At 40.6% G+C, this 14492-nt stretch overlaps 1 protein-coding gene across 1 annotated transcript in view; it reads left to right on the top strand.

The window, feature by feature from the left end:
• The window catches only part of USH2A (usherin), a gene marked incomplete at both ends in the record, with an annotated part of 645989 nt that overhangs the window by 91568 nt on the left and 539929 nt on the right, over positions 1-14492 (top strand). The window contains 2 exons of the mRNA XM_080923960.1: positions 5956-6151; positions 8356-8486. Of these exons, the coding sequence (XP_080780086.1) occupies positions 5956-6151; positions 8356-8486 (327 nt within the window). The remainder of the gene's footprint in view (positions 1-5955; positions 6152-8355; positions 8487-14492) is intronic.

Raw genomic sequence — 14492 nt, 5'->3', positions numbered from 1 at the left:
CTTAAGGCTGTGTGCCAAAGAGAGCCTAGCTGTTACAATAACAACGACTGACCAGGATCAAAACCATCCCACAAGCCTGTAGCAAAATTCATCTTTAATTGAAAACATCAAGAAGTGTGGGTTGTGTTTTTGGAGCATTGGCATAGCCGTTAATTCACTCTTATCACAAGGCCCTGTGACTGTGGCTTATGGGTTGAAAATAAGGACAAAATATCAAATGAGGGGAAAAAAAGCATTTAGATCAAAAGCAAAAGAAAAAAAAACCTGTTGTTTCCATGGACATCAGAGAACTTCTTTTGCTGGATCTGTTTCTCTCTCTAATTCCAGCCTGCGGTCACATTGCGGAACACAAGCTGCCGGTGTGACCAGTGTGACAGGACCCCACTCCCACATCCTTACTCTTCCCTACCAACTTTTATGAAGAAAGTATCATTTGAAATATCACCCCGGGGTGAGAAAATTCTTTCAATAAGATTGTTTTGAAGTAAATCAAAAACAGCAACAAAAACAAATTTTAATAGAAAACAAGTTGAGGTTGTTTCTTACAGCCAAATTTTAAAAGTTTAGATGTGAGCGCAGCTGTGTGGTGGATGATTCTGGGCACGGCGACTCTGGATGTTCATTTCTTTCCCTCAAATTCCAAGAACCAGGAGTTGAAGTTCCCCTCTTCTTTCATTTATCTAAGCACAGTGTGTTTCCTCATCCTACAGCCACGGGAGACCGTTGCATCCTGGTGACATCTGAAGGCACCTGGAGGTAGAGCTCTGTAGTGTTTCTGCTAGACCTAGAGACACAAGACAAAGTGACCTGGAAATAATCTTACTTTTTAGTTTATTGCATAGACTGAGGTCTGAACAAATAAATCATGGTCCTTGAAGGTCACAGAATACCCAAGTTTTAGTGACAGTATTTCACCTAGCACTGAGTTGTACTTTCTGCTGCAGCCAATCAGATTTGAGGTCATAGCCTCTGGTTATCCCCATTACCATTAGTCATTGGTCAGATACGGACTTTTCCTCTCCTTTGAGATGAAGAAACTTGGATTTACAGGTGTAAAGTGGATAATGACTTACTTAATTCAATAGCATTGATGGTTTCTTGTAGGCTTAGATTTTTCCCAACCTACTTTAGGCAGGGTTTTTTAAATACTTTAACCTCCCTTCTGGCCTACCACCCATCAAAAGTAGTAGAAAGAAAAGGCTAATAGGGCAAGAGTGGGATGTGGACCTGTTTAGACATAGTTCTTTTAGGCAATTTGAATCTTCATTGTCAGGATATCTGCAGTTCAGTTCACACAAATCAGCAGTTGTAGCTCGATCTACTTGCAAATACCATTCACAAATCAGCAACAGCAGTTTGATCCAGAAGAAACCATAAGACTCTGCAAAGCAGCCTGAGTCCTCATAGAATTAGCAAGAAGCCACCAAAACACCACCAGAAGTTTTTTCATGCCTTTCTCTCTATGAAGTCTTGACTAATGATGATCAGCAAAGAAGGCAAGGTGAACCAATATGCTATAGCACTGTCACTGAAGAAAAGCATTTGCAAAGCCCAGTGAAGACCAGAAAAGAGTAGCAAGGAGAACTGTTGGGTTATATTTATACCTTTCCCAAATACCATGTGTCCTCTCAAATATTTACTCTAGCAAAACATCACACACCCTTTGTCTAGTCAGCATCCAGAAAAGCATCATGTGTCCATTTTCAGCAAAACAGCCTCCCAGTGTCTACTTCAGCAAAACATCCACTCAGACAGTTTCCATAAAAATATCCCACGACACACTTGAGTCTCCAAATAAACTAGGGATTTCCACTTCCGTGCCTCCAACCAGTTTTATCCTTTATTGCTGATGCTATCATAATTTAGAACATTAGTAGGTCATGTTCTCCAAGGGTCAATTATGTGCTGGGCACTATAACAAATCCTCTTTTTTTAGTTAAAACATTACAAAATATGAGTTCCCATTTTCATGAAATAAAGGGCGCAAATGGGCTTGATGAGGTACAGGTTATTACAAAATATTATAATGTTGCCAAGTCAGTAATCCAATGTGAATGCTTTGTGATCCAGGTCCTACAATACAGCAAAACAAACAAACAAACAAACAAACAAACAAACATTTGTTTGTAAACTTTTTTTTAATGCTCAGTGGTCATACATATCTTTATGATGCAGCCTAACAGCTTAGCACCTGGGCACAGAGATGCTTGTCAATGTGCTTGTTCTTGAGTGCCCATGGTTTCTAGATCCTTTCAACTGGCTCCTTCAAATTTACAATTAGTTGATACCAACTACAGTTGGCATTGATGCTCAGAACATAAGAATTCCTTCCTCCTACAAACTGCCTTACCTTTCACTGATTATCCATCCTCAATTATCTTAGTGGGTTGCCACAGCCTCAGTGGCCTCTCCTCTGCCTCTGCTACTTCTGTAGCTTCCATGTGAAATTGAGAACATACCATGTTTCTTTCTCCATGTTGACTTATTTAATAGGAGTACAACATATGAAGCTTCAAATGACACAGTTCTATACTTTTAATAGTTGAATGCCTTTCCACTGTGTACATACACCATTGTATATTTATCTATCTTTCTACTGATCGAAAGAAATTTTAAATGCTTATTTTAGGGTTCAGAACAGCAAGAACACATACCTCACATTAAACACACTTTTGTTTTCCTTGCAGTCAAGAAGCACATGAATTACACTCTCTGAGGTCTGTCCCACAACTAACTCTCCCTCCATCGCTTACTTCTTCCTCTTCTTCATTTGTCTTTTTTACTCCTCCCTCCCTTCCTCTCTCCCTTCCTCCCTCCCTCTCTTCCTCCCTTCTCTTTTATTCCTTTGCCCATATTCCATACTGCCTGCCTATAAGTTCAGTACTTGGGAAACTGAGGTAGAAGAATAACTATAACTTCAGGGTCACCTTAGACTTCATAATGAGTTAATTACTAATCTGTGATATGTGTAAAACCCTGTCTAAAGAGAAAGACAGAGAGAGACAGATAGAGAGACAGAGAGAAAGAGAGAACCAGCTGTCCAAAGAACTGCAACAAACAACAGCTGGCTACATCTGTCTGTCGTTACAGGCTGTGTCTTTTTGGGACTGATCTCATCAGGAGCACTGTGTGCAAACACTGGCCTGTTACTAAGCATTAGTATACCTTAAATTCATCAAAGAAGTGATCTCTTTGGGCACGGGTATCAGAGAAGTGAATTTCAGCTATGATCTCAGCAACTGCCTCTCTTTTTACCATGCAGACAGTGTGCAAGACATACAAATAGGTATCTAGTATCTCTAGGGAGAGGGTTCGGTGCAGAACAGGAATATGATGCCAGGACACTATAGGACAGAAAGACAGGACATGACCTAAGTGTCTCTAAAGGACAGAAGGCATGGTAAGGGTGTCTCTAGAGGACAGTGAGAGAAGGGCAGAGGGCAGCTACCCCAGCCCATGACTTTGAAGTAGTTATAGCTAAAAAGAACTTGATCATCATAAGAATATTAGAGAGTCTTGAAAGCTGATTGGGTATGCTCCTTACAACAAAATGTAGATTAGCTCTCCTGGTTTTGGACATTGTAACCTGATGTTTATGCAGCATGAATATTTTATTCTCCATTTGATTTTCCCCTTAGTATAGTAAACAGGTAAAACTCACAACCTTTGCTTTGATGCCCCAGGGAAGTGGGATGTATGGGGGGTCTAGGGTGGAGAGAGGGGCAAAGAAGCATCTTCTCAGAGGCAAAGAGGTGGGGGTATGGGGTAAAGAACTCCTGGAGGGTGACATTAAATACATAAACCAATTAATTAAAAAATAACCTGAAATAAAAATATTAAAATAAAAAATAAAATGTACACTATGAAAATAGCCACACAAGAAAAAAAAGAGAATTCTTTACATATGTTTTCTCTTTAAAAATATAAAGGAAGACATCTATGAACTATGTACAAATTCAGAGAGAAAGTGCCTTTTGTTACTATTTAAATTCATTGGTCCTAAATCATCAGTGATCTTTATTTTTTGTTCCTTTACTTGAAATAAACAGCCGATGTGTCTTCAGTCCTTAAGCTGCCATCTAAATTGTGCCCCTGGCATCGGTGACCGATCATTTCCTTTCTCAGACAGACCAGTAAGGGTTGTGTTACCTCCAAGCTGGTAACTGGACTGTACAAACATGCATGTTCAAGAAACAAATTAGTATGGTGGTCTAGCACAGCTTGCACTGCACCGAATCACGCTGCAACACAACACAATGCAGTGCAACACAGCACAGCGCACAGCACAGCACAGCACAGAACACACAATACAGTGCACAGCACAGCACAGCACAGTGCACAGCACAGCACAGCACAGCACAGCGCACAGCACAGCACAGCACAGAACACACAATACAGTGCACAGCACAGCACACACAACACAGTGCATAGCACAGCACAGAACACACAACACAGTGCACAGCACAGCACACACAACACAGTGCACAGCACAGCACAGCACAGCACACACAACACAGTACACACCATAGCACAGCACAGTGCACAGCACAGCACAGCACACACAACACAGCACAGAAAAGAACTGGCAGCATACCAAAGCATGAGATGAAATAAAGGCAGAGGTGAGGAGATTCTTTTTCTCTTCCCATTCCTGTTATTCTTAGGTTTGGTCTTTTCCTGGTGTCCCAGATTATGTGTGTGTGCGTGCGTGTGCATGTGTGTTCCTCGAATGTTTCATATTTAACATTTTTGACTGATGTGTCAATTCCCTCTATGATATCTTACGTGCCTGGGATTCTCTCTCCCTTCTCTTGTATTCTGTTGATGTTTGTGTCTGATGCTTGCCTAGATTTTCCTGTTTCTAGAATCCTCTCAGCTTGTGATCTCTTCATTGATTCTATCTCTATTTTCACCTCTCCAACCATTTTTATTAATTTCCTCCACCCGTTTTATTGTATCTTGCTCTATTTCTTTAAGGGATTAATTCATTTCCTGCTTAAGGGCCTCTGTCGTCTTCATAAGATCGAAACTAAAGTCTCATGTGTCCACTGTTTTGGAATATCCAGGGCTTATGTACTAGAATATCTGGGCTCTGGTGGCACCTTATTGCCCAGGCTGCTGTTGACTGTCTTCCCACACTGGCTTCTGGGCTTCTGGATTTGGGTTATTACAGGTTTAGATGTGATTTCTGAGGTTATCTTTGTTAGATGAATGGGTTTTTTTCGCCATTGGTTTTTCTGGTCCCCCCCCACCACTGTGGTCTTCTAGCTTTAATGGCCTAGGATTCTGGTGACCATCTTGTCTTGAAGTTCGGTAGGGTATCTCCACTAGGGTTTTTCAGCCTGCGTGACCTCTGGAGGTTTGAGTGCCACATTGCCTCTGGGATTCCAAGGACCTCTGCAGCCTCTAGAGTTCTGGATGCTTGCTTGGTTTCTGGAATTCTTATTATGGCCTGGCCTCCAGTAAAGACAAAGTCTTCTGACAAGGTTGTGAGCTGGGTTGTGGAGCCCAGGGTAGGGTGCAGTTGAGGTCTGTTGGGGGAGGGCTTTATGGATCATTTGCAGGTGGTGGATAGCATCTTACCAGGGGTCCCTAGAATGGACCTGGCTTCCGGTAAAGCAGCTGGAGGTATGGACTGGAATATGGAGCCCAGGGCAGGGAGCCAAAGAGATTCTTTACAACTAGTTAGATCAGTTCATTTCCCAAGTCACTGCTTAGTCTGAAAGGTCAGAGTGATGCTTTGATATTCATTTTACTGTTTGTTTGTGATTCCCTCTACTGTTTGAGCTAAACGTAGAGAGGTTTTTAATATTTCAACATAATTTTAAAGGTTGTAGAAGAATCCTAATCCACACCTTTAAAAGAGCTTTAAAGACAAAGATTCAACTGCCATTACCTGACAGTGGCGAGGAGCCATTATGGCTTCCCATTTCTGCTGACATTTTCTCATTCCAGTGTGATCGCTGCTCCCCTCTCTACAATGACAAGCCTTTCCGCAGTGGTGACAATGCTCATGCATTCAACTGTAAACCTTGTCAGTGCCATGGCCACGCCAGCAGCTGCCACTATGATGCTTCTGTGGACCCATTTCCCTTGGAGCACAACAGAGGCGGTGGAGGAGTCTGTGATGACTGTCAGCATCACACAACAGGTAATCCCAAATCCTGAGTGGCTGCCTCAGCCTGTAGAGTCATGGATGACTGTCTCTGAATGTAGGATATTTTAAATTATGATGCAGTCATCTTAATTAGGAATGAGCTTTCATGCTGTTAAGCTTGGGGTCAAGGTTCTTTCATCAAACCTCCCCTGTTTAGAAATGGTCCTTCATTATGCTCATAGGAAGATGTGTTCACAAAAGGGTTCACATCCTCGACTAAACTTGTCATTCGCATAGCTTAGCTTGATACATCCTTAAAGGAACTACTTGCATGAATTATGTCTCCATCTTCCCCATGTTTGGTTCCATACATGGATGTGTTACCTCCACTCGGAGTTTACACAGAAACCAATCATCCTTTGAAGACATCACAAATGCATAGACTAACACAACGGTTCATAGGAAATGGGGCTCATCAGAGAGCCTGGCAATCTGAGACAATCCCCTGAACCTCCATGATGGAAAAGAAGGACATGGTACATATGTGTCCAACACACACACACACACACACACATACACACACACACACAGAGAGAGAGAGAGAGAGAGAGAGAGAGTTAAAAATACAGAAGGTGTTAAATATTTTCTATAGGTTCAATGATAACAAGTAATTTCTTGTAGTCATGAAAGTCACCTCTGAAGAGCAGTATTAACATTAAAACAGAAGCACGCAGTGTGAGTGTCTATGAAATATAATGCACCTATAATGGACCCAAAAGTGCTACCTGAGGACACCAGCAGATGCATTGATGATAGAGAATAGCACGAGGCCCTGACCAGAGACTGAAGCCATGAAGATGAGTGAGCCTGGGCTTCTCACACGAGAGCAGGCTCTAGAGTAGAGACATCAGAGGAGAGAGGCTCCATCAGCGATTGTGAACACAGACCTTTGAGAAACATTAAGGATTTATTTAGCTGTTAGTTCATCAGAAGCTAAAAATCATCCAAACCAAAATTTTTAGTTGTGTATATAGTTTTCTGACATCAAGTGCATTTCCAGAAATGTCAGAACAGGGTCTATGGTTTTTAATAGGAAATTGATAATATGAAGATATGTGGTTTTTAACATGGAAACTGATAGCATGAAGGTTTATTTCAGACTCTGTGGCTTTGGTACAATCCACACTGGCTCTGGAAGTCACTCACAGCATAGGAACTAATTCACTTAATTTTATTAATTTATTCATACTTATATTTTATATATCTTATACTACTTATATTTTGCATATTTATTATTTTATAATTCTTGTATATTTTATTTATTTTTTATTCATAAAAATGGTCAGAGGAAAGGGCTACTTCATAAACTGAAAGCCATAAAAACTACATTACACACCAAATATATCAGGGTCTTCTAATATTTCATGCAAAAACTTATCTAATATATATAAATATAGCACATTTCTTTATTCTGATACTTGGAGGAAAAAGAAAAAACTGACAAATGCACTAAAAGTCAGGTTAGATGCACCACAGCCATTATGTTGAGTAGTCTTCATTTTTCAAAACTTATTTCTGAAAAATCTATCTGTGTCCATTTTTGTATCTGTGTAATCATGTATGCAGTTGTTGATCATGGGTATATGCATGGAGGCCAAAGTTTCTCATCAAGTATCTTTGTCAGTGACCCTCCACCTTTTCTCTCTCTATCTCCTGAACTGGATGGTCAGTGAGCCCCAAGGATCCACCTGTCACTGGGTGATTGGTCTGTATGCTGGGTATCGGATTCAAGTCCTCCTGAATGTGCAGCAAGTGTCTTACAGACTGTGTGAGCCCCTCGCCACTCGACAAACATTCCTGACACAGTATTCATCCCCTTCCTCTTCTATAACGCCATCTACTATGTGTGTAGGAAGTCCTCATGTTGTGCTTTAGAAGTAAGTGCCTGACCATGGAAAAGCAATTTTAAGTTTAGAAGAGGATTCCTTTAAAATGTATGGTCCCTGACAAAGCAAAACTTCTCAGAAGTGTGGCATTGCACAGCAGATGGGAGCTTAATGAAGTAAAGCAGCATTTGGAACAGGTTAGTCGTCTCATATGCTCCGGATCACTAAATTGGCAGGTAGAGATGAAAGGTGCATTAAAATGGACGTCCCCAGAATTACAGAATTTCCTCAAAGGGATACAGTATTCCATCTTAAGTATGAGGCCGACTGTAATGAATTATGAGTCCTAATGCATAGCTTGCCCCGACACAGGGAGAAACTGCGAGTCGTGCCGGGATTACTTTTACCAGCCCATTGGTGCCGACCCTGCTGCCCCAGATGTTTGCAAGCACTGTGACTGTAACGGGAACGGGACTAGAAACGGCAGCCTCCTCTGTGACCCGGTGAGTTACCAATGGCTCTTCTGCTGCATATTGGTCTGGGACACTCTCCCAGAGTGTATTTTCCAGCAAGTTTGGAGCTGGCCCTTAAGAGACAACTGAGGTAGATAGGACCTTGAGGGGTGTCTATCATTTTAACCGACGGCTGTGTGACCAGAAAATGCCAAAGCCAAAAATTCACTGAAGAGTGTAGTTCTAATCAAACTACAAAGAAGTGAAAGATTGTTTTTTTTTAAATTATAAATAAGACACTATCCACTCAAGAGAGGATAGTCCTGCAAAAGTGAGTTTACCTAAAGACTCATGGAACTCATGTTTCTTTGTTTTTAAATTCCTACCTGCCTAATAGTCTGAAAATGAAATATGTTTATATTCTTAAAATGTGTTTATCATGACAAATCTTAATGTCTGACTTGCATAGATGCGGATCTTCACTAAGCTGAATTGATAAGTGCCTCTAGCCAGTGGCTCAGTGTTCAAGTTCACTGACGCTGTCTTTAGTTTTCACTTGTCACCCTCACATCCAAAATGACTTCAGATAAATACAGCTTGTTTCATAAAGACAAATCAAGGACTGTATTAATTTTAATGAATTTGTACCACATTGAATAGTTGAGAACACAGTGGTTAAGACCAAAAGCCCCATTGTAGAACACTTTATCAATTGCATTGTAAGCATAATAAATTCAAGACAAGATACGTGTGTCGTATAGCTTTTAGCAAACTCTGAACAGAGATTCTCAAAACAAGTTAGGTGGGCAATATATGATAATCTAAGAACTTGAACGGCAAACTCAGAGTTTGAGTCCACCCAGCCTTGGTTGCTATATAAAACTTGTTTCAAACCAGTTTCTAAACCAGGAATGATAGAATAAGTAAAGACAGATTAAAGACATAGAGGGTCCTCAAAGTGGGATAACGACAGGAGGCCATGTTCTTTGAAACAGTGAGAACTGAAAGGCTAACAAGACCTTTCCCTTAGGTTATTTGATATAATTGAGAACTTTGTTATTTGAATCACATACAGATATTAGTATTAAACACCACACACGCACTCACATTCACACACATGTTTACACACACACACACACATTCACACATAATACACACAATCTACAAGCACAAACACACAGACACAGATACATACACATATATGCATACTCAAACATACATACATACACACACCAAACACCATACACACATTCACATATAATATATATCACACAATCATAAACTCATACACTCATGCACACACACTCTCTTTCTTTCTCTCTCTTCTTTTTCTCTCTCTCTTTCTCTCTCTTTCTTTCTCTTTCACACACACACACACACATACACACACACACATACACACACACACACACACACACACACACACACACCACACCATATAAACACACTTACACCAACATGCTGTGAAATCTAGAAGACATTTGCTATGGTTAGCACAGTGGTGCCTTAAGTTAACATGGTGACATATTTTTTCATGCACCCAAAGGCCCAACTAATAGTTTGGAAGCTAAGTGACATAGATTTAATCCTGTAGGAGAAAAAAACACAAGATGATACAGTCTGAAATGAGAACCTTTGAGAGGAAAAGATCTTGACTACACTGTTTCCTCCTAAAACAACTCAGTGGCTCAGTGCCGCTGGGAACAGCCGCCTGTGGGCCCCTCTCAGGCTCTTTCTGTCTTGGACACTCAAAAGGCTGCAAAGTGTCATCATCCACCATGGCTTCCCGTGAACAGAGCAGAATTTTATCTCTCACATACTCCTTCAGATCCCCATGGAAAGTCTGGAAGTTCAGAGGAAAGCACTCTCTCAGCAATGTCTCTTTGGAGGAGGTAGGGCACCGTAAAAACACACCAGGCTGGCAAATACCAGACAGTGTATATGGAAATGGGAAGGTAATTCCATTTCACATCAGTGTAGGTTCTTCTCTTCTCAAATGAGTATTTTTAGCAGCTGAGTAAGGCAACAGCATAGCCACAAAACACTTTTGTAAAAACAAGTGTTACAGTGTATGTATGCCCTTCACCAACATTTTCCCACCACATCTGTATGTGCTAGAAGCTGCATACCTGTATTTTGAAGTCAAGTGAGTACCTTCAAGAAGGTGGCTGCTTACACTAATTCTAGGAGCTTAAGGAAAGAAGTCACTGTCTCTACTCTGGGAATATGTGGTCACATCTAAGACAGAACTCCTGGCAGATGACAACACCATAGGCAGGTAGAGAGACATTTCTCTTATAAACATGAGAAGAATGTTAGGGCATTTCATAAGTACTGTGTGTATGTGTGTGTGTGTGTGTGTGTGTGTGTGTGTGTGTGTGCACGTGTGTATATTTACAGGATTGTGTGTGTGTGCATTCTTTTCTGCTTTCATGTGTCCATGTGTATGCCTATGGCAGTAGGACTGAGGTCAGAGGTCATCAGTAGATGACACTTGTCAATCTCCATTACTGTTTTATACTTTGGAAACAGGGTCTCTCTCTAGTCTAGAATTTACCAGTAAAGCTGAGCTGATGAGCCATGCAGCCCAGGTATCCTCCCATCTGTCACCTATGCTAAGACTTTAAGTGTGCATCTTCCACCCAGCTTTTTATGTGATCCCTCCAGACCAGACCTCAAGAGCACGAGAAGAAGCTCTTGGCCACCTGAGCTATCTCTCCAGTCTCCATAATTTAGAAGAAAAATCTGTGTCTGCCAGTATTTAATTTTCGATTCTTACCCCAGTGTTGGTCTAGCTTAGAAAGCCTATGTTTTCCTGCAGATCAGTAGTGAACCTGACAGGAGTGGGATGTACAGCTAAGAAATTCTGAGTCCTAAATAAGTCCTAAATAAGTAGCTAAGTAAGTGTTCAGGAGTTGATATAACTAACAAGTGCCAAAGGACACTGCTCACATAACTCAGCACAGAGCTTTTAGAATGAAGACTCATGAGTTTCACCTTTTAATGTTGCAGCTATGAGCTTTTAGCTGTGTAGAATTAAACTTGCAACTACATGTTTGGCTATAGATGTATGGTTCATTTTTTTTTCTCTTACACTTGAATATTTTCATAATCATGGATGTATGGTAGCTACTTTAACCTAAACAAATTGTATAAATATTCTCTAAAGGGCATCCCAGGAGTCGTAGTTAATTCCTTAACAACACTTAGTAGAAATTGTGGCTTTTAGACCAGGTGTTGTGGCCAACAACATTCATGATCCCAGCAATTGGAATGTGGGGCTACATAGGATTCAGTGAATTCAGTGTCATCAATGCCTACAAAGTAAGTTTGTGGCTACATGGGACTCTACCATAAATCTAACATACACATACAGACACACACACACATGCACATGTGTACACACAGAAAAATAGTCATTATCCCATAGTATTTGACAGTATTCCCAAGGGCATTTATAGTGAAGCAATGACTGATTAATATATTTATAGGAATACAATGACTAATAATTAAAATAATTTTAAATAATTCACTTCATTTGTAGTATGGAGTAAGATTGTCCCAGGTAATCTGCTAGTCAAGTCATGTGTAAATGAATAAAGAAGTCACTCAGAACTATAAGATTCCAACTTTCTATGTGACTAACTGCTCGTTTAATTTTTATTTTTAAATGAACTCCATGCTTTTTAGTTTTGTCATTTTCAATTAGAACTCCTGTCTTCCATAATATCTTTTTACAACTACCTATCCTGCCCACCCACAGCCAAAAAGTGGGCCTTGTTTGTAACAAGCACCCTTGATCACTCAGTTTTTAGAGCTCCCCAAAGCCTGAATTCTCTGCTTCCCTTGCCTCTCACTGTAAAACCCCCAAGTCTCTTTATCTTAGCCCAGCAAAGCCATCTGCTTCCCATCTCCCACTCTCAAACTGGGTCATCCAGTCCCCAAGTTCCCAGTTTCTTAAAGAGTGAAAGATCCCTCCATGTGGCTACTAACACTGTCCAGGTCTTAGGACTTCTTGTGGTTTCATCGGACACGCTTCTCCCTAGGTGTTCCTTCAGATGGCTAGTCTCCTGAGTTCTGAGATCTGAATGCTATGCATGGGTTTACTTTAGGAGCAAGGGTGTTGCTGTTTTATATAGGGATTGAATGCTGGAATTTTGGGAGATCTGAAAACTGGTTTGGATATAACTCAAGTATGTCTCCCAAAGGCTATGTGTCTAAAGCCTAGTCCTGCTGTTGCAATATTACAGTATTATGATTCCTTAGAAAACATGGGACATAGGAATGGTTATTGTTGGGCATTCTCCTTGTCTGTCTTTCTTGTCTTCCTGTGTAAACTTGTCTGGGTTTCTGTTTATCTTGTGAACTCTGCCCAGCTTTCTATCTGTGTGTCCTCTGTCTTGCTTGTCTTTGGATCTTATAAGCTCTGTCCAGAGTCCATCCATTTGTTTGCCAGGCTTGTTTATCATTATGTCATTTGATCTCTGACTGGCTTCCTGTGCCACCAAACTGTTGATATCTGACTTCCTGTCTGACCATCTGATCTTTGAGTTACTGCAACACATTATCACCATGTAGCTTGCAGTATGACTGTGTATTCCTGTCTGATCATGTGATTTTCATCTCATTTTCTGGCTGGCACTTTGAGTTCTGACTGGCTTCCTCTCTGGATGTTGATGTTCTTCCACCCGCATAAACATCCTCCAGTCTGATGTTATCTGCCAAGAGGTTCATCTCGAGAGCCATTGATGTACCTCAACAAATGAAAGATCCATAAGTGAAAGCAATTCCAGGCCACCTTGGCTTTCCTGGTAGAGTTTCCATGACATGCAGTAATAAACCACACCGAGTCATCATATTGACTCATAAATGTGTTCAGAATACTGAGGAGAAACACCAGCTTCTCAGATCACTTTGTAAGGACTCCCTAATTCCAGTCCCAGAGCCTCATAAAGCACTAGCAGAATATTCCACATGGGTTTTCCATGTGAGCACAGTTGTAAAATACCTATAAAAACAATTAATGACATGACTCCTGTAATGTAAACTATGCTAATGCAACAAGGCTGGTTAGCATGTACCATGGGAGTGAAAGTTACTTAACTATTTCAAAACAATTGGAATATTATTTTAATTAAATTTGAATTAATACAACTATTTTGTCAAAATTAATATAAAAACACATGAATATAATAAAAGAGATGTTCCTCATAATTATCTCAATAAACTGTAAAAAAGTCTTTAGAATATTAAAAATATTCCATGATAGAAATTCTAAGATGGACATAGACTTTTCTTAAGATGATCAGGTGGTCTGTCTATGAGCCACAGTGAAGAGGCTACTTAATAGTAAACAGTAAACACTTTCAACCTAAGGTCAAGAACAAAGAAAGGATATTTATTTTTATTTTTTATTTCTTCTCTTAACTATCTCATTCCTCCTGCAGTTTCCCCTCCCATATAACCCCCCATTCTTCTTTCATTTCTTTTCAGTAAAGGACAGGCCTCCCATGATATCAACCAAACATGGCATATCAAGTTGCAGTTAAGACTAGACACTTCCCCTCAGATTAAGGTTGAACTAGGCAACTCAACTGGAAGAAAAGGGTCTCCAATGCAGGTAACAGCATCAGAGGCAGCCTCGAGGGGATCCCCAAGAACACCAAGCTACACAGCTGTAACACAGATGCAGATGGCCTGGTTTATAACAAACATGCAGGCTCCCTGGTTGTTGGTTTAGTCTCTCTGAGCCCCTGTGAGTCCAGGTTAGTTGATTCTGTAGGTTTTCTTGTGGTGTCTTTGACCCCTATGGCTACCACAATCCTTCCTTCCTCTCTTCTACAGGAATTCCCCAAGCTCTTCCTAATGTGTGGCTGTGGTTCTCTGCATCTGTTTCCATAAACTGCTGAATGAAGCTTCTCTGATGACACGTGGACCAGGCTCCAGTCTATGAACATAGCAGAGTGTAATTAGAAATAATTTCATTGAATTTTTTTCCCAGTCATGCTTGATTCTATCCTAGGTTTCTGGGCTGTCTAGCTTCTGGGTCCTGGTCCT

Source organism: Micromys minutus (assembly GCF_963924665.1).
Source record: "Micromys minutus genome assembly, chromosome: 1".
Lineage (NCBI taxonomy): Eukaryota > Metazoa > Chordata > Mammalia > Rodentia > Muridae > Micromys > Micromys minutus.
Note: the sequence above shows the minus strand (reverse complement) of the source record. Positions and strands in the feature narration are given on the sequence as shown.